Below are 22,090 nucleotides of genomic sequence, written 5' to 3' on the forward strand. Positions count from 1 at the left end.
AAAGAAACCGAGTAATATTTACACTCACTGAAAGGAACCAACCTAAAGCGGACGACCATCTAAGAGCAAAAGGAAGACGACGGCAATGATCACAAAACCTAAAATTTCAGGGAAAGGATTACTGGGATCAAATCAAAGATAAACAGGAGAGAAGTAGCTTCAGTAATGGAGAAGCTCTTTCATAAGTCCCAAAAGCGAAAGCGGTAAGCTCTTCTCTCCTTGTTGCGGTCAGTTCTGTCATCACTCAACCTTTGTATGCAATGTTGAAGTTTCGATTTTTGTAATAATCTCATCAGGTTGGGTGTCTCGTCTTCTTCAGTTCGAGAAGGAGAACAAGTTGTTATGAGAGGGGGAGATGTGATAAGCTTATTGCCTGAACCGTTGTTATGTCACATACTCGGCTTTCTCACCACTGAACAAGCGGTTCGGACAAGTGTTCTGTCCTCTAGATGGAGACATCTCTGGAGATGGATTCCTAGGTTAGAACTGGACAGCTCTGATTTCACAAACGACATGGTCTGTGTTGATTTCATCGACAAGTTTCTGTCTTTACAAGGCGAGTCCTACTTGCGTGAATTTAAGTTAACCATCGACCACGATGTCTTTGATGGTGAGGCTTCTCTTTACGAGCCGCGTCTTCGTAGAGTGGATATGCGGAAGCTTGAACGTTTCCAAGTCGACAATAAGTTTGCACTTGGTGGCTTTGATGACTACCGGACACGGTTAACACTCTCCGCGTGTGAGGCATTGGTCTGCTTAAAGCTCCATTTCGTTAGTCTGAATGAGTTCCTGTCTCTTTCCTTGCCCTGTCTCAAGATCATGTACTTGGAAGACGTCATTATGCCTTGCGACGCGGCAGCAGAGGCGTTGATCTCCTCCTCTCCGGTTCTTGAAGTCTTGAAGATAAGCCTCAGTGGAGATGATGTTGTAGTAGCTTTACGTGTCTGCTCACCGTCACTAAAGAGCTTCACTCTAAAACGAGTGAAGCCTGCTTATTATGCTCCTGGACATTCTTCAGTATTGATTGATGCCCCGAAACTTGAGTATCTGAGTCTCATGGATTATTACCATTTCAAAAGGTTTGAGATAACCAGTGTGGCTGAGTCTTTCAAGGTTGATATTGATGTCGAGTTTGAGCTGACGACTGATTACTTGTCAAAAAAGAAGATCGTCGACAATCTTCTCAGCAACTTTTCAGGTGTTGAAGATATGACTATGTCATGGAAAACTCTGCAGGTATGTAATCTGATGACACTCTTATTATTATTTTTGTTTTCTCTCACTTTGTTTGTGGTCTTCTCTTTGGTTACAGTTTATAAATGGTTTCCATCGGCCGAACCCACTCCCCAAATTTCACGGCTTGACTCGTTTGCGTGCAACTATGTGCTTAATCGCATCCCCTGAACTCTTGCCTACCGTTCTTGAGAGCTGCCCCAATCTGAAACACTTGACATTGGTAACCATTTGGCTTTTAAACTTCTCAAGTTCTGAGATTAGTCCTGGATTTGAATTCTGTCAGATTTTTGTTTGCAGGAATTGGTTATTTATCGATTTGCAGTGAGTACTAGACCCTCCACTGTGCTGCCTCGTTGTTTGGTATCGTCTCTTGAATCTGTTGAAATGGAAAGCCCGGTCACGGAGATAGCTACTGAATTGTATTTGGCTAGATACTTTATGAAGAACTCGACAACACTCAAGAAGCTCGTGCTACGTTTGGATGAGTCTTCTACTGGAGTGAAACACAAGCCTGGTGTCTTGAAAGAGCTCGCAAAATTTTCAAGGCGATATGGTTTGTCTCAATTCGAAGTTCTTCCAGTGGTTCCAACTCCGAATCCATGGCCGGAGGGGTATGTTTATGAAAAGTCCCATAGGTTCTAAAGCTGGAATGGTTAAAAACATGCAAAAGTCAACAAAGTTTGCAACAGCCGGATCCAAGCTTGAAAGTATACAATGTTTGAGATGAAACTAGTTGGCTCCTCAGCCTTTATAGGTTGATTCCATGGCTTTCCTTTCCTTTTTATTTTTCTCCTTTCTGTGTGAGGTACTAAGACTTCATTTGGTTTGGTTGAATGATTTTGAGTCTCTATTATTAAACTCTGTCTCAAGATTATCCACTTAGAATATGTTATTATTTCCAAAGCTAATATCATGCTCTGGTTTGATTATAAGGCCACTTGATAATGACAGAGAATCTATGCGTCTGGTCTACGTCACTTAAGAGCTTGACGCGTCAACAAGACAGTTCAAACTGTAGCCACAGTTGTGTTACTGGATACGGATGCTTCTACGAGGAGCTCTCTTAGTGTCATTGATCTGAACGGATAGGGATTCATCATTTGGAGTCGGAGAATAACCGTTGAAATAACATATACTTTTATCTAATTATTTGAAGAGCGTTTTCCTGTGAAAATGAGATTGATTGTTGGAAATACTCTCGAGGCCAAGGGGAATCTTCGAACTGAAAGTTACACAAAAACGTAGCTGGTAAGGTAAAGAAAAACAAGTAACTAGATTGTGGCCAGGCCCAATTGAGCATAGAGCCCATACAAGCTGACCCGGTCTGAATTCGGATACCCGGTTATTCACTCATTAATAATAATTTACTTATTTTTTTCCGAGGCAAAGAAAAACAGAATTTCAGGGAAGACTATTACTCGGTAGCTTCAATGGAGGAGGAGCTCTTTGATAAGTCCCTAAAGCGGTAAGCTCTTCTCTCCTTCCTTACTCGCTCAATTTTGTTGTATCTGTATGCAAATGTTAAAAGTTTCGATTTTTTTTTGTAAGGTATCTGATCAGGTTAGGTGTCTATTCTAGTTCAGTTCGAGAAGAAGAAGAAGGAGTTGTTATCAGAATGGAAGATATGATAAGCTCGTTACCTGAACCGTTGTTATGTCACATACTCAACTTTCTTACAACTGAGCAAGCTGTTCGGACAAGTGTTTTGTCCTCTAGATGGAGACATATCTGGAAATTGGTTCCTAGATTAGAACTAGACAGAGCTGATTTCAGAGACAACCGAGACTGTACGTATTTCATCGACAAGTTTCTTGCTTTCCAAGGCAAGCCCTACTTGCGTGAGTTCAAGTTGACCATTGACCAAGGTGTCTTTGGTTTTGCTGTTTCTCGGTACGACTCGTGTCTCGGTAGAGTGTTGGATATGCGGAGGCTTGAACGTTTCCAAGTCGAGAATAAGTTCGGGCGTGGGGCCTTTTATGACTTCCGGACACAGTTAACACTTTCTGTGTGCGAGGCATTGGTATGTTTAAAGCTCCATTTCGTTAGGCTGAATGAGTTCGAGTCTCTTTCCTTGCCCTGTCTCAAGATCATGTTCTTGGAAGACGTTGTTATGCCTTGCGACGCTGCTGCAGAGGAGTTGATCTCCTGCTCTCCGGTTCTTGAAGTCTTGAAAATATGCCTCGCACTGTCACTGAAGAGCTTCACTTTAAAACGAGTGGAACCTTCTTATGCTCGTGGACATTCGGTAATGATTGATGCCCCGAAACTTGAGTATCTGAGTCTCATGGATTACTACCATTTCAGAAGCTTTGAGATAGCCAGTGTGGCTGAGTCTTTAAAGGTTGATATCGGTGTTCAGTTTGAGCTGATGACTGATTACTTGTCGGAACAGAAGATCATCTACAATCTTCTCAACAACTTTTCAGGTGTTAAATATATGACCATATCATGGAAAACTCTGCAGGTATATTTAATTAAACTGATGATAAGCTTTTAAACTTTCTCATCATCATTGTTTTTTTTCTCTCATTTGTTTGTGCCCTTCTCTTTGCTTGCAGTTTATATATAATTCCCCTCAAACGAACTTTCTCCCCAAATTTCATGGCTTGACTCGTTTGCGTGTCACTATCTGCTTAAACGCATCCAGTGAACTATTGCCAATCGTTCTTGAGAGCTGCCCCAATCTGAAACACTTGACACTGGTAACTATTTGCTTCTAAACTTTGCAAGTTCTGAGGTTTTTATTGTGTCGATTTGTGTTTTTTGCAGGAATTGTTAATTCATTATCCAGAAGTAGTGATAGCTAGACTCTCCACTGTGCTGCCTCCTTGTTTGGTATCGTCTCTTGAATCTGTTGAAATGAAAAGTCCGGTCACGGAGATAGCTACTGAACTGGATTTGGCTAGATACTTTATGAGGAACTCGACAACACTCAAGAAGCTCGTACTACGTTTGTATCAGTCTTCTACTGGAGAGAAACACAGGCCTGGTGTCTTGGACCAACTCATTGAATCTCCTAGACTCTCTAGTTTGTGTCAGTTCGAAGTTATTCCAGTGGTTCCAATCTCAGAATCATCTATAGCCTGATGGGGTTGTCTATGTAAATTCCAATAGGTTCTGAAGCTGGATCTTAATATAAAATAAGTGTGTAAAAGTATGGCTTAAGACACAGCTTTAACCATTTGTGTGAGGTACTACTGGTATGGCTTAAGACTCTATTTGGTTTGGTTGAAATGATTTTGAGTATCTCTTATATCATGCACTGGTTTGATTATAGGCTCTTTGATATGTTATTACTTCCAAAACTCTGCACTTAGAACATGATATCAGTGCTATTACTTTTAACGCTAATATCATGCTCTGGTTTGATTAATGACAGAGAATCTATGCGTCCGTTTTACGTCACTTAATAGCTTGACTCCTCCACTTGTTGAGTTTGCCGTCAACAAGACGGTTGAAAAATAGTTGGCAAATGATAATGTGGACGTTGACTGGACCCATAACTTATTATGGATATTGGGTAATGACTAAGAAATTTAAATACTATACTTGGTCAATGATTAGTTAAAGCTGCAAGCATCATGCATCCAACTTTGACTAGAAAAACAAGAAAGGTCGAAGATAACAAGGAAAGTTCAGGAATAGACCACGAGGGTTTCATCTTCAATCTCCGGTGAGTTACTTTCTCAATACTTCTACTTTACTCTGCTGATCTCTATGTAACTGCAAAGCTTTTTAGTTTAAAAGAATTGAGCATATGATCATTTGAATTTTTTCAGGTCTTTTTCTGTCTAAAAGTCAAAGAAAAAGCTATGCAAGGAGGAAGAAGTGGAACAAGTGGTGAAGACAGGATAAGCATGTTGCCTGAATCGTTGCTATGTCATATACTCACCTTTCTTCCTACCAAGGAATCTGTTAGGACAAGTGTTCTGTCTTCTAGATGGAGAGATATCTGGCTATGGGTGCCTAGATTAGATCTGGACCAATCTGACTTCTCAGAGGAGAACACCTGCGTGAGTTTCATCGATAAGTTTCTCAATTTCCGTGGTGAGTCCTACTTGCGTGGATTCAAGCTAAACACTGACCGCAATGATGATGATGAAGGTCCTTCAGTGGAGGAGGCATGCCTGATGAGAGTAGTTAACAAGTGTAAGATTCAGCATTTCGAAATCAAGAACTACTTTGGGTTTTGCTACCTTGAGATGTCTCTAGTCTTTTCAATGTGTGACACATTAGTTAGCTTGAAACTCAGCTTCGTGATGATGAGCGACTACGACCAGTCATGTTCTTTACCGTGTCTCAAGACTCTTCACTTGGAAAAAGTTGTATTCCAAAGCGATGAGGTTGCAGAGGCACTAATCTCATCCTCTCCGGTTCTCAAGGATTTAAAAATGAGCCAGAGTGAATATGATTCTGTGCAAGTCTTACGCGTCCGGTCCAAGTCACTAAAGAGCTTCACTCTGGAACGGGCGGATCCTGATCGTGTTGAAAACAGTTTGGAGACAGTTGTGATGGATACTCCGAGTCTCGAGTATCTGAATCTCATAAATTACCAGTACACAAGCTTCCAGATAGTTAGTATGAGTGAATCTGTCAAGTTTGATATCGACGTCGTGTTGTTATCCATCATTTGTAATTTTCTGAGCTTTGTTTCACATGTTAGAGATATGACCATCTCAAGGAGGACTCTTGAGGTACATCTCTTATTTTCCCTTTGAGAGATTTTACTAAATGTATGTTAACTTATGCGAATCTTGCAGTTCATCTATTATCACTTGGAAATAAACAGACGATCGAAATTTTATGGCTTGGCTCGTCTTCGTGCTACTATGTTCTCAAACTCCTCTCCAGCGATGTTGCCAGTCATTCTTGAGGCATGCCCGAATCTCAAACACCTCACCTTGGTGATGATATTTTGCCCTATCTCTACTTCTGCACGTAGGTTCTTGATTTTCCACCTACTCATCTTTGTGTTTCTATGTCCTTGTTTTGGCCTTTTGCAGGAACTGGTTTATCATTTTCTGGTAACGGAGGGGACAAGTAGACTTCTGAATTTACTGCCACCTTCTTTGATATCATCCCTTGAATCCGTTGAGATAGAAAGCCCGATTACGGATAAAGCAACGGAACTGGAGCTGGTTAGATATTTCTTAGAGAACTCGACAAGACTCGAGAAGCTTGTTCTACGTTTGAACCAATCTTGTCTGAGAAAACACAAGCCGGGTTTCCTGAAACAACTCATTGAATCTCCAAGATGCTCGGGTTTGTGTCAGTTTGTCATTCTGCACTGTTGAACTTGGATAATACTTTAAAGAGCAGTTAGTGATGTGGTTTCAATAATGAAAAAAAAAACTATGATCTGAGTTTAAAGAGACCCACTTTCATTTTTTGCTTTTAAAATGGTCAAAAGAATCCTCAAAACTGAAGCTTACAAAGTCTAAACCACAACTTAACTTGAGAGCTTATTTGATTGATAAGTGTAACTACTTGCAGATAGAGATTTGCTCTACGTTTTTCAAAAGCAATGAAACACAGACAAAAAAAAAATTCACTTCATCTTCTGCTCAGTGAAGAGGACATGGCGGTTGACACGAGGATCGTACTTGCGGAACTCAAGCTTCTCGAGAAGGCCCTTGCTACTCTTCCTCTTCACATAGAAGAATCCAGTTCCAGCTGCAGACACTAGACGGATGAACATGAACGTCTTCTTCCTCTTGTCCCCCATTTTTCTCACTCTTCAATACACTAAACCATAGAAACATCACTAAACATCAACAAATCTCAATTTTGATACTCATGCGACATAACAACCATAAAGATAACAATGCAATCACGAACTTTTCCAAAATTTCACAGAAAGGAGCAAACATAAACCCTAGATCATTCAATGCATCGATGAAATGAGCCAGAACTTAGGAAAATAAAAGCTTCCACGAATCCAAAACTGAGACAGTGAAATACACAGGAGATCAGACATGGCGGTGGAGCAGCAGAAACTTACCTAAGGCAGACGGCGACGAGACGGCAGCGATACGACGGCTGAGAGGAATCGATCGGGAGTGAGAAGAAGCTAAATACAGGGACTAATAATAAAACAAAAAAAAGCTTTTATTAAGGCCCATTGATTATAAATGGGCTTTCAAACGCAGTATTTTAAGTTGATCTAATAGCCCAATAAGGCCCATCGTTCATTCAGCTACTCTCTCACCTGGTTCTGTTCTCTCTCTCTCATTTCACGTTTGTAACTCAGTGGAGAAGAAAGATCCAAGTCGATCCGTTGAAAAAAAGGTACGACGATGATCATTGTCTGCTCTTAGATTCTACTGTCTATCTTGAATTTGATTTTTATTTCGGTGAACCGGGGAAGATTGCGATTGATTTTACCATTTCCCTTTGGATTCGGGTTTAGGGATTTCGAATTTTCCGAGCTATGTCGAGTGCGGTGGATGCTACCGGGAACCCGATCCCTACTTCCGCGGTGTTGACTGCTTCGGCCAAGCATATAGGTTTAAGATGTATGCCGGAGAACGTTGCTTTCCTCAAGTGCAAGAAGAATGATCCTAACCCCGAGAAGTGTCTCGACAAGGGTCGTGACGTCACTCGCTGCGTGCTTGGCTTGTACGTGTTTCTTAAAAGCTCAATTCTTTGATTTGGTTGTGATGAAGATAAATGAGTATCAAATGGTTGGTTTAGGGATTGATTCATTCTGCAGTGTGAAAGTTTACGATTTTCATTGAAGTGAGCATAGCTGCTTCAATGTCTTAACCACAGGCTTAGCTATATTCTTAGCCACGAGCATGAGGTCATTAGATAGTTTGGAACAGGGTAGATTAACTAGTAAGTGTTGTGTATTGTTTAGAGTCCAGTAGAACTATCTGTGCCATGCATTTTCTTGTTATGATATTCTTGAAACTGGCACACACCAAGTATTAGAGTAGCCTTTTGTGTTCACTAGGCATGATAGAAACAGATTCATACATTGCTTCTGTTGACATCTTCTCATTGTCTTCTTTTTTTCCTAAGCTAAAATTTGTTAAAATGCCAACTGCTTTCTTTGGAATGTTGGTTTAAGACTCCAGTTTTGTTGTTTACTCTTGTACAATGATTCAATGCTATGATTGTATCAATCAAAAAGATTTTGAACCTATCAAACTCACTGTGTTTCATTAATGATGTTGATTCCACCACATTGCTATATTATTCAGTTTTGTTGATGGTTTGGTGTTGCAGGTTGAAGGATCTACACCAGAAGTGCCAGAAGGAGATGGATGACTATGTTGGGTGTATGTATTACTACACAAACGAGTTTGATCTGTGTAGGAAAGAGCAAGAAGCCTTCGAGAAAGTGTGTCCTCTGAAATGAGAAATCACAAGTTATTGTCAATGTTTTAATTTGCAATCTCCTAATAAAGCAAAATGTTCATTTTTGAATGAGCTTAACTCTCTCTTCTTTTTATTGTTGTCATCAACATTTCTTTCATCTCAAATGCTTTCGTAGCGAGTTATCAAACACAACTAAAATGACAATTTTGGTTATTCAATCAGCTCATAATGGATTTCCCGGGTTATAATCTGTGTTTGTGAGCTTTATCAGTTACCTTACTTGACAGTTGACGCTACTAGTGTTTGTAAGATTTTTCATTCAGTTTCATCTAGACTTTGTCGAATGGTGCCTGAGACAAAGGGAAGACAGGCAGCGAAATAAGCGGGAAGAAACAATCAAATCTATAGGAACTTTATCAAAAGAGCTTGTTCGGTTGTTCCTGTGGTGAGCTCAAGGGTGGAGTGCAGTAAAATAGTATGAGGATTTTGTTCGAGTGTTTTGAGAATATGTTGCTTGTCCATCATTGTTAAATGTTCACATTAAGCAATTAATAATCTTAGTAGAGTTTGATAACTTTATTTATTATTCTGGCCAGGACGGACAAGTGGACAAGTATAATTCACCAGCCACCATCACTTGAACTCATTTTCTCAAGATTTAATACTTTTGTGTACATTTTTAGAATAGTATAGAGCTCTTCATGATGATGTAGAGTGCCTTGGAAGTTGTAAAGATGTTAGAAATAGAAAAAAAAAAAAAAGGTCTGTCAGACTTTGTTATTAAGTATTAACACGAAAGAGAAGTGTATATTTTGATTACTCTGATAGCTTCAGAGTCTTTCGCTAACTAAATTATCTAATTACCCCAGCCTTCTCAGGTTCTATATTAATGACGTGGCACAATTGATCTGTGGGGCCCTGTGTTTTCCTTTCCTTTTCCATTTTTTTTAGCTTTATTGAGTTTCTCTGCTATCTTCTCTCGATTTATTAGATCACTCGAAGAGTGGGTGGGTGAGGATCAAACATCAATGGCGTCTCCAACACCAACGAGAATCTCATTCCGTATACTGATCCTGATCGCTTTGATGGTGCTTCTATTCTACGTCGGCCGTCCTCTCTACTGGAAGATCTCCGCAACCATCCACGATATCCGCCACAACAAGCAATCCGTCAGAGAAGGTAACACTCTCTCTCTCCTATTGATTCTCTCATATCTTTCCTTATTACGATCGGTGCTGTTTGGATACAGGTATATCTCAGATCGTACAAGAGGCGCAGAGATCGGTGGGATGGTATCACGACGAGTCGGATTCGGGGTTCTTAGAGGCTCGTAGCAAGAAATCGAGAGTCTCAACCTCTCGGAGGCTTCTTTTCGCCGGTGATCAGTGAGAAAATTTCACCTTTGGTTTCTTCTAAATAATTTGTAGTACACTGTGTGTCTGTTGTATGCAATCTTTGCTCTATACGTCGACGTTTCGTAATTAGTATTCCGACAAGATGTTCTTAATAAGGTAGATATGAAACTATAAAAGAGAGCTTTGTGTATTTCTGTTTGTATAAGCTTTTGCTTGAAACTTGTTTACAGAGTAAGTGAAGATAAAAATGAAACAAATATAGTTCAGATAACATTAACAAATAATAGTTTTTGTAAAAAAAAATTGAAGAAAAATAGAAAGAACACAACAGCATGATCATCATAATAATATACATACACCATAGTACAACATCTTTCGAAGCAATACTGAACCTATATAAGATGTTTCATGAGTCTTTAGATGTTCCGAGAACAGTCTCCATGTGTCTATTAATATCGTTCAAATATCTTGTCGAGTTGTATTCTTCGTTATCCAATAGTTCTTCAGAGTAAGTCCTCTGCAGTTTGGAGTTTTGTCGTAGTTTTAGCTGGTCTAAACTGCCCTTGTCACCTCTAAAAATCTCAACAACCTGAATATATAGATATATATATACACACTTCATTATATTTGTTGCCAAATTAATAAAGAAAATTGGTAACTAATTAATTGATGGAGTTGATTGTTTTAGTATGCATGCCTGATTCATGTGAGGCCGGTTCATGGAGGTTTGGTGTATGCACAAGGATGCTATGAAGACTAGACGTTCCAACTCTTCTAAGTCGTAGTCATCTCCCATAACCGGATCAACTAGTTGTTTGATCTTGTTCTCTTTGATCAATGGCTTGGCCTGCAAGAACATAAGTGGTGGCCATGTTAGTAATTTCACAACTAAATAGATATAACAATCTACTTCTTAATCAAGATCCAGGTTAAGGAAGTATGAGACAAGGAGTCCATCTAGCTAGGGTTTAAGAGAGGGTCAGACATCACATACCCACATAACAAGACTATGTTGTGCGCTGTCTAGGGCTTGTTTACCAGTAATGAGCTCAAGAAGCAGGACACCATAAGCATATACATCTGTTTTCTCGTCTACAATCCCATGCATAAAGAACTCCGGTGGAAGGTAACTGATCCATGAATTTATACGAGATTGTGTGAGATAATATGAAGCACAAGAGATGTGAATCTGCGTATATGATCTATATCTGTGACTGAGAGGATCCAAACCCGAATGTTCCTTCTATTTTCGACACGGTATGGTGAGTCCATTGGTCTGGTAACCATTTAGCCAGCCCGAAATCAGATATCTAAGAAAAAAAAAATTAAAAAAATATGAATTTAAGTTCATTATTGACTCATGATCATACATTGAAAAGCCTATAAATTAGTTTTATCTTCATAATTACCTGAGCCTCAAAGTTCTCAGTGAGAAGGATGTTAGAAGCTTTGATGTCTTTATGAATGATCCTTCTCTGACAACCTTCGTGGAGATAGTACAGTCCTTCTGCTGTTCCCACTGCCACTTTGTATCTTATGCTCCAACTCAACTTCTCTTTCGCCTCTACAGAATGTTACAAGGATCTTAATTAGGTTTTTGAATCATCAAAGTTATGACAAACAAGACCAACTAAATACATCACTGAAACCTATTTTCAGATGAATTTGCTTTTACTTAAAATATTTGTCTAGAAGTTCCATATAGTTTTTAAAGATTGCTTTGAAAACATGAGTTAGAAATAGATTTTATCACCATAGAGCAAAGAAGCGAGGCTTCCATTGGGAGATAGCTGAAGAACAAGATGCATTCCTCCTTCAACACAATATCCAATAAGTTTAGCAATGTTTGGATGATCTACATGAACTATGATCCCTAATTCCGACAGATAATCCATTGTCATCTCTTCCGCAGAGCCTCTAGTTAGTTTCTTTATTGCCACTATTTGCCCATCTGCCATCTGCCCCTTATATACTTCTGCATATCCTCCTTCTCCAATCAGATTCTCTGCCAAAAATAACCACAAATTTTCGTGTTATATTACTTCACATATGAACAAGTTGTTCTTTACAAGATTAGTGTTCAGACCACGGCTGTAGCCATTGGTAGCGGTTTGAATATCTTGGAGGGAGTAGTTTCTCCAGGAGGGTTTGAAGCAGAACAAGTCACCAGTGTCGAGAGAAGTAGCAGGTAGAACAGGGACCATGTTGTCTCTTATGCGTTTGCTCTTACGTCTGGTTAGTTTAGGGACTCCTTTAAGAGGTGTGTTGAATGGCATTGCGGATGATCCTTTCTTGAGCAAACGGACGAAACGACCTCTCCATTGACCGCTAGTGAGGCCTATATGGTGGTGGGAATGGTGATGATGAGGTTCTGATGATGATGAGTCTGACGTGCTCACCACGGGACATGATGTTCCAGATTCTATGCTCCTTGATAAGTCATCGTCTGATTCTGTTTGGTTGGGGTAGAGTTTTATGTTTTCTTGATTTGAACAGAATGATTGTAAATCTGATGCAGAGAAAAAGATTTTTCATGAAATCTTTTAGCACAAGGAACAAACAAGTAAGTGAAATCTGTATAACCTATTTTCACCTAATTACTAATTACCATGAGAAGAGAAAGAATCAGAGAAGCCAGCTCGAGATCTTCTTGTTGAGAAAGGACTTAGTTGTTTTCCACGATTATCAACGTCTACATCGCTGCGAGATCATATGTTTATACCAGAAAAAAAAATGAGTTGCATTATATATGAAATGACTTGCGAGACAAGGTACACAACCATTTGAAAATCTTGTTCTGCAAGCAACGTTAACAACATATGTCTCTGAAGACAATTAAACATTATCTCTAGATGTTTTATAAGGAAATTACCAGGAGGGAGACGAAGATGAGGTCGTCGTGGAAGCAAGAGTTTCTGAAGATTCTCTAACGCGCTCCATAGATTAATTGGAGACAGAAGATGAGACAAGGAAGGGAAATAGAAGAAATGACTAAGGAAAGAGAAGAGAGAAAGACATGATCATTTTTGTTTAATGTTAGCACCTTATCTTCTCCGTTGTTATAACTGAAAATCCGCCTCTTCTCTTAGGGCCTTCTCCTTCCTTAATTTTAGATGAAACTAAAGTCCTATCTTTTTCTTCGAAATAGAAAATTCCCAGAGATTATCCTCAATGTTTTTATCAACATTTCTAAATACTAAATTTAGAGTAACAGATTTATATTTTTTCCATGCACACAAAAAGTCATTTTTTCAAGTGAAATAAAATATTTTCAAAAGAATCCATATAAGAATGTTTCATTGATGAGGTTCTCGAAATAGTATTTCACCTAAAAATCAATAATTGTTACTCTTTAAAGTGGATACTTTTTTTAATACTAACCAAAAATATTTAAACTTTATTTTTAGAATATTTTTGTGTGAAATTGTCAACTATTTAAAATATATATTGTATAAAATATTATTTTAAATTTGTGATATATTATGATGAGAAATTTCCTTTAAAATGCCCTTTTTCAAAAAAAAAAAAAAATTCCTAAAAATGTTTATGTGGATGTGTGACCAGCTCCCAAACTCCCGCATTGGTGGGTTGACGTCACGTGGCAAACTCCGTTTCCGGACAACCCGACAAAGGTTACCTGAAGTCATTAGAGACAGACATCAATCTTGTAGTACTGTTTGACCTTTTGACTTATCTACCTGTTGACCTTTTAAATATATAAGCCCTTCTTCTTATATAAAGATGGGCTTGGGTTCTAAAACAAAGCCCATTAACATAAATAACAGTGCCCTGATTTGTTAATATCTGAATCTTCTTTCTCCACAACTGAAGAACCCAAATTTTCGCCGTTGAAATGGAGAAAGCGACGGAGAATCCCATTTCCGAGACGCGACCTCCGCCTCATCCGAATCATCAGATGGATGCAGACGATGACGATGAGAATGTGAAGCAGCTCAAAGAGTGTTCCTCTCTCTACTTGGCTTTACAGGTTCTTTTGTTTTCGCAGATCATCATCATCATCTATTCGATTCCTCGATCTTCCCTTTATATCCCTTAGACTCGTTTTTATTTTCTCGAATCTTGCAGGATTGTCTCGTTGATAGCAACAGGGACTGGAAGTCTTGCCAGAAACGTAAGTCTCTCTATCTCAATTTTAGTTAGCAATTTAGAATCTGAGGTTTAGGGTTTTAGAGCTAGGGTTTAGGTTTTTAATCTAAAAGAACAAAATTGAGTTTATTATTACTTATTAGTTAATCTGTGTGAGGAACTGAGTATAAACTGATGGGTTGATTGAATTGTCTTATGTGAAAGAGAAGATATAGTTGAGCATAGTGTTGATAGCCTTTTGTTGTTTTTGATTTGCTGCAAAGACGTTCAAGCTTTGAAGGCATGCCATGAAAGGAGAACCAAGAAATGAAAGGGATGAGGAAAAGCCACACCTTGATTGGAAAGTATTGATTAGTTCTTATACAAAAACCATTTTATCAGTATCAATGTATTAACCATTGCTCCTCTGATCCTGTCAAGTAGCTGAGTTTTTGTCTCTGAGATTAATAATTATTTCGCTGAAACAGTTAACAGTTAAACAAATAGCAATAATAAATGCATTTCAGAAAGCTTGGTTTCTTTTCTTCCTAGTTGAATTTGGTTCATCAGAGTCAGAGGATATCTCTGTTATGTCTCTTATTTGAACCCTTGTTAATAGAAAGCTGATTCTTATGATGAAGAACCTGGTTTTCTTCAAAAGCTACACAACCGTGAAAATTGTATTCTACTTATTTAGCTAATTGTAGCATGAATCTTGTGATGAGGAGAAGATCAGAGAAACTTTCTTAAAACTGAGATTTATTTTTATTTGCTTCCACTCTGAAACTTCACTTTTTATAACAATTGGTCACTAAAATGTTTCAGAGTGGAAGAGGCTTCCACTGCGTATATTAATTTAAACAAAACGAAAACGAGTTGCGTTTTGCTACTATATCTTATCAGTGCAAACATATAGCGAAATTGTGGTTTACTTTTAGCTAATTATTGTCACGTGCAAATTGTATATTAGTATGTTGGAGTACATAAAGAGCTTACATGCGCGATTATTTACCTTAACTACATATTAATTTTCTTTTCATAAGGTCAATAGCTAAACTGGCATATAATATATCAGCGTGAGACTAATTAATTTCCACGTGAGACATGTATTTGTGAACACCAAATGCTACTGAAACCGTTAAAACATAACGAAAACTGGTTAAACAAAACTTATGACATGTTTTACTCTATGGAGGAGGATATATTTGCATGTGTGCACAACATTTTGTTGGATGTAATTTCTCCTGGGCTAAGTAAATATTCTTCTTAGACTTTACGGTGATGATTGCAACATATAAGTAAGAACAAGTAAACCGTATATCAAACGTCTGATATAAGAGATTTAAATTTTATAAAAAAGAAACATAACAAAGAAAAGAAGAAAGAAATAAAGGAACAAACATTTTTACCTTCTCCGCCACTAAAATTCTACAACACTGAACCTCAAAAATGCTTTAGGCGTGACACATTGACAACACTGCCACAGGTGCGAAGTGGGGTGCATGATCATATGTTCCCACTTAATATTTCTAAACCCAAGTCAACCAATCATTTCCCTCCACGTCACCACCTTCCTTTTCTTTCTCCCCTCAACTAATTAAAATCTAAAACCTTTTTTGTTCTCTTCCGGCGACACCTATCTCCGGCGAGGCGTGAAAGACTGAAAAACGACTGTTCCCGATCCCGGAAACTCATCCATTAGCCTGCTCCGACACTTGAGACCGAGATTCTTCGCCAACACGCGCTCCACTCGCTTTGTCACCTCGTGGTCATAATCCTCGCCGCCGTAAGTGGTGGCGATGGAGACGCAACTCGGCCGGAAAACATCAATAGCGCGACTCAACACCTCCGCGACATCTCCACGACCGTCGTCGTATAAAGACAGCCCGCACTCGAAGCTCGCGTAGCTAAAACCGTCTTCCGGCGTGACGTGGATCGTCGAGTAACGATCGCCGTCGACTCCGTTCATCGAGTAACCGCAAGGATCAAACGCGAAATCGCATATAAACGCGTTTTCGTTTATCAGATCAATACCGCTCAGCCGCGTCATCTCTTTCCCGGCGGAATCGCTGTTTTTCTCGTCGCCTTTCCGTCTGAAGAAGCTCCGAGCGTTGACTCGGTCAAGCTCCGTCATGCAAACCTCAACGACAACGACAGACTCATCAGGTTCCACGTCAGCGCTGGCTGTGAACACGTGCCAAGCACGCGAGGGGTTATTAGACGGCGTCATGACGGAAGCCTTACGGTGACGGAGAGATTCTTTCGGGAGGCTATCTTCAACGATGACGACTTCGTCTTCGAAGCTAGTGTAAGGGAAAGGCTGCGAGTTAGGGAATATGAAGCTTCCTCGCGAGTATCTACACGCGCGTAGCGTGAGGTTGAGAGTACGCGCGAGGTGGATGAAGGGACGGATTGATTTGAGGAGCTGAGTGGTTCCGCATGTTTTGATGATGATTTTGGTTGGGTAGACGAAGAGGCTCGACTCGGAGAGGACGTAAGCGTCGAAGCTACGGTTCGCTACGGCGGAGACCACCGTGCACTGCACTTGGGTTAGGACTTGGTCTAGTGATTCGAAGTCGATTAGACGGAGGCCCATTGGGTTTTTATTGGGTGTTGAGTTGTCGTGGAAGAAGCGAAGTTCGAGTCTTTTCTCGAAACCCTCGAACCCAGACACTGCCATTGTATGGTCAGAAGAAGATGTGGGAGTGAAACAGAACAGTGGAAGTGTTGCGATAGAACAGAACAGAGGAAATGTCTTTTTGTGTGTGGAGAGGGGTAGTGGTGATTAGTGGAGGAGAAGTGGTATTTATAGGAGATATTCTAGGGGAAAAGTGCCAATTTCGACCCCAACTATTTCAGTCGTGCCAAATACGACCCGAACAATTGATCAGTGCCAAATACGACCTCAACTCAATTATAATTCAAAAAAACTACCTGAATTTCTTAAAACGTGCCTAAATTTACATTGACTCTAACAGAAGTTAGTCAACCGTTAACAAAATAAAACGACGTCGTTTTGATATACGAGGAAAAATGCCAATTTCGACCCCAACACTCTCAGTCGTGCCAAATAAGACCCGAACAAATGGTCAGTGCCAAAAATGACCTCAACTCAATTATAATTTAAGAAAAATTACCCAGTTTTTTTAAAATGTGTCTAAATCTACATTAACTCTAACAGAAGTTAATCAATTTTTAACAAAGATAAGACGACGTTGTTTTGATATATGTATTTTTTAAAAAAATATGTTCATTTCGGGACTCAAATCTGTGCTGGGATATTCTTTTAAAGGGGCACACTAACAACTAGACTAAAATAAGTTTTTGAAATATTATTACAAATTGAAATTCTCCATTATATAAACTACTATTCTTCTTCATCTTATCTAATTTAAAACTTTGGTGATTGCTTTATATATTTTAGTTATTGTTTAATTTGTCTAATATTTTGTACAACATATCTTAGTGAAAGAAAGGTAAAAGGCCTCTTAACATTTTTGAACAAAATATCAAAATATATAATATCAACTTTGAAAACTAAAAAAATTTCCACTTAATTTTAAAAATTAAAAATAATTTATATAAGAAAATTGTATAAATAAATTCAAAGTTTTAAGCATATTTAAGATCGTATAATAATAAATATTTTATTATTTATATTTTAGTAAGATATAATTTTATTAAAGATATGATAAATAAGAAAAACATGTTAATGTATTTAATAAATCAGAAAAAATTGTCACCAAAATTTTAAATTGGATAAGATGAAGAATAATAGTAGTTTATATAATTTCAAATTTGTAATAGTATTTTAAAAAGTTACTTTTATCTAGTTGTTAGTGTGCCCATTTAAAAAGGTATCACAACATGGTTTGAGTTCCGGAATGAACATATTTTTTTTAAAAAAATAGATATATATATATATATGTATATATAAACGACGTCTTCTTATCTTGTTAACAGTTGACTAACTTCTGTTAGAGTCAATGTAGATTTATGCACCTTTTAAGAAGTTCAAGTAGTTTTTTTTAAATTATACTTAAGTTGAGGCCGGTTTTGGCAATGCCCATTTGTTCGGGTCCTATTTGGCACGACTGAGAGTGTTGGGGTCGAAATTGGCACTTTTCCTCGTATATCAAAACGACGTCGTTTTATCTTGTTAACGATTGACTAACTTCTGTTAGAGTCAATGTAGATTTAAGCATGTTTTAAGAAGTTCGGGTAGTTTTTTCGAATTATAATTGAGTTGAGGTCGTATTTGGCACTGATCAATTGTTCGGGTCGTATTTGGCACGATTGAAATAGTTGGGGTCGAAATTAGCACTTTTCCCATATTCTAGAGGATAGAGAAACGGGAGCATGCGAGGTTAAGAGACCGAGAAATCATGATTACATGCATAATGAAACGAGAAAGATGATGAGAGTTTGTGTTTTGCGTGTATGTATCTGTGAATCTTAGTGTATGTTAGAGATCTAACTAGTGTGTGTTTCTGATTCTGTTCTGGTTTCTTGGTTTCTTGTGTTCTGTAAGGAGAAAGATCTGTAGGTATTGGTAAATGTAAATTTGCATAATTATGGTATCGGTAAAACTGTATAGAATCGTTAAGTCCTTTGTATAGTGTTTGCAAATGTTAGCAATAAAATTTAATATGCTTCAAAAGCTACCAATCATGTTACTAAAAGATTGGCGACATTAACGGATAATTGAGAAACAAAAGAGGATGAAGATGAAATATTTTTTTTTTGGTGGTTTATCATGGCATCCAAAATTATTCTTTAGTGGTTTATTTTGCGATAAAAAATTTCAAGGTGAACTAATTTATTCTGATAGTCATTTTTGTTTCTTCCGTTCCAACAAACAGAATTGCCAAACCATTGAACGTATGTTCCGAGAATGGTTCAGTCTAGAGATTAGCTATGGAAATTTGTTGGTGTGCGTGTGATAACCAAAGGACATGCCCGTTAATTAAAGAACTGGGTCCAACCAAAAGGAAATAAACCAATTGATGTAGGACCTTTTGTGAGAAATGAACTGACTAAAGTTTGGCAACAAACTTATCCGAAAGAGTCAACTTTCAGTTTGTTCATAATAGAAAGTCAAACCTCAGACTAAAACTATCAAGTCAAGCAAACTAAAAAAAATATAATATGTTCAAATAGGATAATCATAAGAAGTTCGGAATAGAAGGTGAAGAGCATGAAAAGATGATCCAATCAGGAATCCGGGTAATCTACATTAGACAATTTGTTCTAAACTCAAAACACTTTATTTTTTCTTAACTCAACAAAACTTAGGTTTATTTGTTCTTGGTATTTCATTTAAAATCACATATAAACATTGATAATCAGCTATAGTAAATAAATAAAAATCCATAGTTTCGACAAGTATCCAGGCTCCGAAATCCAAACAAAAGATAAGAACAACAGCCTGAAAAGATGAAAAAATTACAAATTTTTAATACATAGCGAAAAGAATTAATAATTGAATGTAGCATGAAACTCTTTTATGGTTGGAAAGAGAAATGATAAATCGTGTGCTAATTTGAAGATGATTTTGTTGGGGGCTAACTTTAGAGGGGCCTTATTAAAGTTTGAATCATAACTAAAGTTCATTTTGTTGCATCAACATGAATCATTAAACATTAGCTCTTCGATTCATTTGACCACAACTAGCTCGTCATATCCGAATGTGTATGTCCATATGTTAAATGTAGCTAGGACCGCTAGAGAGGGATCAAGACTGCTAAAACATAATAAATAAAGTTGGACCACATATACTTAGTGACACCAAAAGAGAAAATGATTATAGTTATATGAAAGATATGAATTTAGTCACGACAGACTAGTATTCATCAATAGTCGCTCGTCGACACCCCTGGTTGGTAGTTGATGTGTTCAACCACGATTTCGATAATGATACGTTTCATTTTTATAGTTTTTGATTTTCAATAATAATAGACGAAGTCTAACCAAATTTAATATGGAACGGTTTTATATTTTGAGTTCGAATCCATTTTTAACCAATAATGTACTTATATCCAAAGAAATTCAAGTTCAATTTATTATTTTTTGTTGTTGTTGATCTAGCTCTCCAGGCAATTCAAGTTATTGGATATATCAAACTTATTGTATATTTAAATAAATTTTGATACGATTCCAGATTCGTTTTTTTCTACAATTTCAGATTAGTTACTTCGGATTGGTTACCATTCAAACGAGAACGGTGTATCAAGACTGAGCACTCTTGTAAACGGGAAAATTAGCAAATAAAAACGATCAGGCGTGGCAATTTGATATAATTATATATTTTACAATTTTAATTTAGGACAATGAAATGAATGCTTCGCTACGTGACACCAAAAGTGCCCTTTCAACATCATTTATAGCTTCCATGCAATTTTGTCTAACTGTGTGTCTGGCATTATCATTGTCCATTATTTTACATGAATGTCGTTATATGATGTGTCAAAAGTCATTAGATATGTATGTATATACACCACATGAAAGTATAAAACATACCCAAACTGAGTTGAGTTTACTTTTAGAGCCAACTTTGACTCAACTGAGCAAATCAAAGCATATAAGAGATTAATTGAGAGTTTTTATGGTGGGATTCTTAACGGAATATAAGAAACAATTTTTTATATTCTGATAAAAACTTTATTATAATTAAAAACATCTATTAATCATACTCTAACGAAACCAATATTGTTTGGAATAAGCTGAAAATATATAACTACTGACCCAAATATATGTTAATTGAGTTCGGAGTAATAACTAACTACTGACACCCAAATATATGTTAATTTATTTATGTAACTGTGGAGGAATAACGAAGACGAATTGCATTCTATTTTTGGTGAAAAAACAAAATTATTTTTTGTTCAAAAAACAAATCTTATTAAGATTTTATTAAAATGGATAAACCGAAAAGGAGAAAACAAGGAGAGCAGTAAGCATTACGACCACAATCCCACAAGTAGAGAGCTGCACGCGCACCCACCAATCGTCTCTCTCACTTGTCTCTTCCATCACTCCCACACCCAAACATTATTATTTATTAATCAAATAATTAAAAGAATATAATATTCCAACCATATCTTAGTTGCATCGTAAACAAAATTTGAAAGATTAGATATAAATATAATTAACCCCTTATTTCAACTAGGTATGTGAAATGGAACTATATGCATAGTGGATCACTCCAAGCCTGCTAAATGGATTTAAGTATCTCCATAATCTCTTGGACCATCTCCAATAGCACGTAATAATGTTTTCTATATTTCATTCTAAAATAGAGTAATTCTATTATAAAGTTAATTTTTTTCTGATAGTTCATTCTATAATAGAGCAAAGTATTGAATAATCTTATTTTTTTTACTCTATATTTGGAATAAAACCAACATTCATCTATATTTCGCTCTATTATAAAGTAATTCTGTTATAGAGTGAACCATTGGAACAAATCCAACACTATAATAGAATTACTCTATTTTAGAGTGAAATATAAATGAAATTATTGTGTGTCATTGGAGATGCCTTTAAATACGAAAACCAAACATATACACAATACAATGATAGATCAGTGGGAGCACATTCATATTAACCATATAGGTGTATAAACTCATCGCTTTAACCAAAATAAAAAATAAAAGAATTATCGTCAAAAGCTCGAGAGTTCAAGCATGTCATATCTTAGATATATCAGCATACTTGTGGGCACAAGTCGTCTTCTCAACATATGTTGTAGGTCATGGATTTGGAAGGAACAGCCTATGTGGAAAAGTGCCACACTGAAGAGGTGAGAATTTTACAGCATCATTGTAAATGAGCCCTAAATCGAGGACACTAAGAGAAAAGTGGACTCCACAACTAACAAATCCATTCCTTAAGACAGTGACATGTGAATATAGTGGCCTACTTAAGTCACTCCTCTGGGTGACAACTACGCTTATGTAGTTATATTTGGTACGTTTTTTCTTTGACATGTCATATGTCAAAGGATTATATAAAGTTATACAGAAGTAACTTCAGATGGTTTAAGCATGATTGTTAGTAGATTAAGAAAAAGTATAGTAAATACGTTTCTT

At 37.4% G+C, this 22,090-nt stretch overlaps 9 protein-coding genes across 10 annotated transcripts; 6 read left to right on the plus strand and 3 right to left on the minus strand.

Annotated features, from left to right (window-relative positions):
- The first annotated feature begins 3 nt into the window (after positions 1-3).
- LOC106434043 (F-box/FBD/LRR-repeat protein At5g18770-like) lies at positions 4-2,165 on the plus strand. The gene is made up of 4 exons (XM_013874884.3): positions 4-203; positions 297-1,236; positions 1,313-1,456; positions 1,534-2,165. The coding sequence occupies exons 1-4, from the start codon at positions 166-168 to the stop codon at positions 1,876-1,878; spliced, it is 1,467 nt and encodes a 488-aa protein (XP_013730338.1). The 5' UTR covers positions 4-165; the 3' UTR covers positions 1,879-2,165.
- Positions 2,166-2,503: 338 nt separating this feature from the next.
- On the plus strand, positions 2,504-4,756 carry LOC106434062 (F-box/FBD/LRR-repeat protein At5g18770-like). Of its 2 annotated transcripts, XR_007330737.1 has the most exons (5): positions 2,504-2,701; positions 2,785-3,700; positions 3,795-3,938; positions 4,006-4,427; positions 4,616-4,756. XR_007330737.1 is itself a non-coding variant. In XM_013874899.3 (4 exons), exons 1-4 carry the CDS (start codon positions 2,667-2,669, stop codon positions 4,321-4,323), a joined length of 1,413 nt encoding a protein of 470 aa, XP_013730353.1. In that variant the 5' UTR covers positions 2,504-2,666; the 3' UTR covers positions 4,324-4,510. The 2 variants fall into 2 exon arrangements, 1 of the variants encoding a protein (XP_013730353.1); XM_013874899.3 differs by lacking the exon at positions 4,616-4,756 and having other exon boundaries at positions 4,006-4,510.
- Positions 4,671-6,629, plus strand: LOC106434073 (FBD-associated F-box protein At5g18780-like). Its single transcript, XM_013874910.3, has 4 exons — positions 4,671-4,909; positions 5,016-5,930; positions 5,997-6,140; positions 6,240-6,629. The coding sequence occupies exons 2-4, from the start codon at positions 5,049-5,051 to the stop codon at positions 6,528-6,530; spliced, it is 1,317 nt and encodes a 438-aa protein (XP_013730364.1). The 5' UTR covers positions 4,671-4,909; positions 5,016-5,048; the 3' UTR covers positions 6,531-6,629.
- LOC106434093 (50S ribosomal protein L33-like) lies at positions 6,597-6,961 on the minus strand. Its single transcript, XM_013874927.3, has one exon. The coding sequence runs from the start codon at positions 6,959-6,961 to the stop codon at positions 6,785-6,787; it is 177 nt and encodes a 58-aa protein (XP_013730381.1). The 3' UTR covers positions 6,597-6,784.
- A 435-nt stretch (positions 6,962-7,396) lies between these two features.
- Positions 7,397-8,809, plus strand: LOC106434112 (NADH dehydrogenase [ubiquinone] 1 alpha subcomplex subunit 8-B). Its single transcript, XM_013874947.3, has 3 exons — positions 7,397-7,524; positions 7,646-7,854; positions 8,467-8,809. The coding sequence occupies exons 2-3, from the start codon at positions 7,667-7,669 to the stop codon at positions 8,597-8,599; spliced, it is 321 nt and encodes a 106-aa protein (XP_013730401.1). The 5' UTR covers positions 7,397-7,524; positions 7,646-7,666; the 3' UTR covers positions 8,600-8,809.
- Positions 8,810-9,378: 569 nt separating this feature from the next.
- On the plus strand, positions 9,379-10,171 carry BNAA03G07400D. Its single transcript, XM_013884772.3, has 2 exons — positions 9,379-9,738; positions 9,809-10,171. The coding sequence occupies exons 1-2, from the start codon at positions 9,588-9,590 to the stop codon at positions 9,946-9,948; spliced, it is 291 nt and encodes a 96-aa protein (XP_013740226.1). The 5' UTR covers positions 9,379-9,587; the 3' UTR covers positions 9,949-10,171.
- A 117-nt stretch (positions 10,172-10,288) lies between these two features.
- LOC106443187 (receptor-like cytosolic serine/threonine-protein kinase RBK2) lies at positions 10,289-13,415 on the minus strand. Its single transcript, XM_013884773.3, has 9 exons — positions 12,787-13,415; positions 12,523-12,614; positions 12,001-12,423; positions 11,668-11,919; positions 11,324-11,478; positions 11,145-11,224; positions 10,909-11,044; positions 10,612-10,761; positions 10,289-10,503 (listed from the first exon to the last, which is right to left on the minus strand). The coding sequence occupies exons 1-9, from the start codon at positions 12,852-12,854 to the stop codon at positions 10,321-10,323; spliced, it is 1,539 nt and encodes a 512-aa protein (XP_013740227.1). The 5' UTR covers positions 12,855-13,415; the 3' UTR covers positions 10,289-10,320.
- Positions 13,416-13,714: 299 nt separating this feature from the next.
- On the plus strand, positions 13,715-14,530 carry LOC106443188. Its single transcript, XM_013884774.3, has 3 exons — positions 13,715-13,902; positions 14,001-14,046; positions 14,285-14,530. Exons 1-3 carry the CDS (start codon positions 13,768-13,770, stop codon positions 14,329-14,331), a joined length of 228 nt encoding a protein of 75 aa, XP_013740228.1. The 5' UTR covers positions 13,715-13,767; the 3' UTR covers positions 14,332-14,530.
- A 786-nt stretch (positions 14,531-15,316) lies between these two features.
- On the minus strand, positions 15,317-17,049 carry LOC106443189 (S-adenosylmethionine decarboxylase proenzyme 4). Its single transcript, XM_013884776.3, has one exon. The coding sequence runs from the start codon at positions 16,678-16,680 to the stop codon at positions 15,637-15,639; it is 1,044 nt and encodes a 347-aa protein (XP_013740230.2). The 5' UTR covers positions 16,681-17,049; the 3' UTR covers positions 15,317-15,636.
- Positions 17,050-22,090: the final 5,041 nt, after the last annotated feature.

The sequence above is a fragment of the Brassica napus genome, chromosome A3 (genome assembly GCF_020379485.1).
Source record: "Brassica napus cultivar Da-Ae chromosome A3, Da-Ae, whole genome shotgun sequence".
NCBI lineage: Eukaryota > Viridiplantae > Streptophyta > Magnoliopsida > Brassicales > Brassicaceae > Brassica > Brassica napus.

Coding starts and splice junctions, on each gene's coding strand:
- LOC106434043 (XM_013874884.3), top strand. CDS start 166: ATGGAGAAGCTCTTTCATAAGTCCCAAAAGCGAAAGCG. Junction 1,237..1,312: donor TGTCATGGAAAACTCTGCAG/GTATGTAATCTG, acceptor CTTTGGTTACAG/TTTATAAATGGTTTCCATCG. Junction 1,457..1,533: donor ATCTGAAACACTTGACATTG/GTAACCATTTGG, acceptor TTTTGTTTGCAG/GAATTGGTTATTTATCGATT.
- LOC106434062 (XM_013874899.3), top strand. CDS start 2,667: ATGGAGGAGGAGCTCTTTGATAAGTCCCTAAAGCG. Junction 2,702..2,784: donor TTTGATAAGTCCCTAAAGCG/GTAAGCTCTTCT, acceptor TTTTTTTGTAAG/GTATCTGATCAGGTTAGGTG. Junction 3,701..3,794: donor TATCATGGAAAACTCTGCAG/GTATATTTAATT, acceptor CTTTGCTTGCAG/TTTATATATAATTCCCCTCA.
- LOC106434073 (XM_013874910.3), top strand. CDS start 5,049: ATGCAAGGAGGAAGAAGTGGAACAAGTGGTGAAGACAGGATAAGCATG. Junction 5,931..5,996: donor TCTCAAGGAGGACTCTTGAG/GTACATCTCTTA, acceptor CGAATCTTGCAG/TTCATCTATTATCACTTGGA. Junction 6,141..6,239: donor ATCTCAAACACCTCACCTTG/GTGATGATATTT, acceptor GGCCTTTTGCAG/GAACTGGTTTATCATTTTCT.
- LOC106434093 (XM_013874927.3), bottom strand. CDS start 6,961: ATGGGGGACAAGAGGAAGAAGACGTTCATGTTCATCCGTCTAGTGTCT.
- LOC106434112 (XM_013874947.3), top strand. CDS start 7,667: ATGTCGAGTGCGGTGGATGCTACCGGGAACCCGATCCCTACTTCCGCG. Junction 7,855..8,466: donor ACTCGCTGCGTGCTTGGCTT/GTACGTGTTTCT, acceptor TTGGTGTTGCAG/GTTGAAGGATCTACACCAGA.
- BNAA03G07400D (XM_013884772.3), top strand. CDS start 9,588: ATGGCGTCTCCAACACCAACGAGAATCTCATTCCGTATACTGATCCTG. Junction 9,739..9,808: donor CAAGCAATCCGTCAGAGAAG/GTAACACTCTCT, acceptor GTTTGGATACAG/GTATATCTCAGATCGTACAA.
- LOC106443187 (XM_013884773.3), bottom strand. CDS start 12,854: ATGGAGCGCGTTAGAGAATCTTCAGAAACTCTTGCTTCCACGACGACC. Junction 10,762..10,908: donor AACATAGTCTTGTTATGTGG/GTATGTGATGTC, acceptor ATGTTCTTGCAG/GCCAAGCCATTGATCAAAGA. Junction 10,504..10,611: donor ACCGGCCTCACATGAATCAG/GCATGCATACTA, acceptor CTATATATTCAG/GTTGTTGAGATTTTTAGAGG.
- LOC106443188 (XM_013884774.3), top strand. CDS start 13,768: ATGGAGAAAGCGACGGAGAATCCCATTTCCGAGACGCGACCTCCGCCT. Junction 13,903..14,000: donor CTCTCTACTTGGCTTTACAG/GTTCTTTTGTTT, acceptor CGAATCTTGCAG/GATTGTCTCGTTGATAGCAA. Junction 14,047..14,284: donor CTGGAAGTCTTGCCAGAAAC/GTAAGTCTCTCT, acceptor TTTGCTGCAAAG/ACGTTCAAGCTTTGAAGGCA.
- LOC106443189 (XM_013884776.3), bottom strand. CDS start 16,680: ATGGCAGTGTCTGGGTTCGAGGGTTTCGAGAAAAGACTCGAACTTCGC.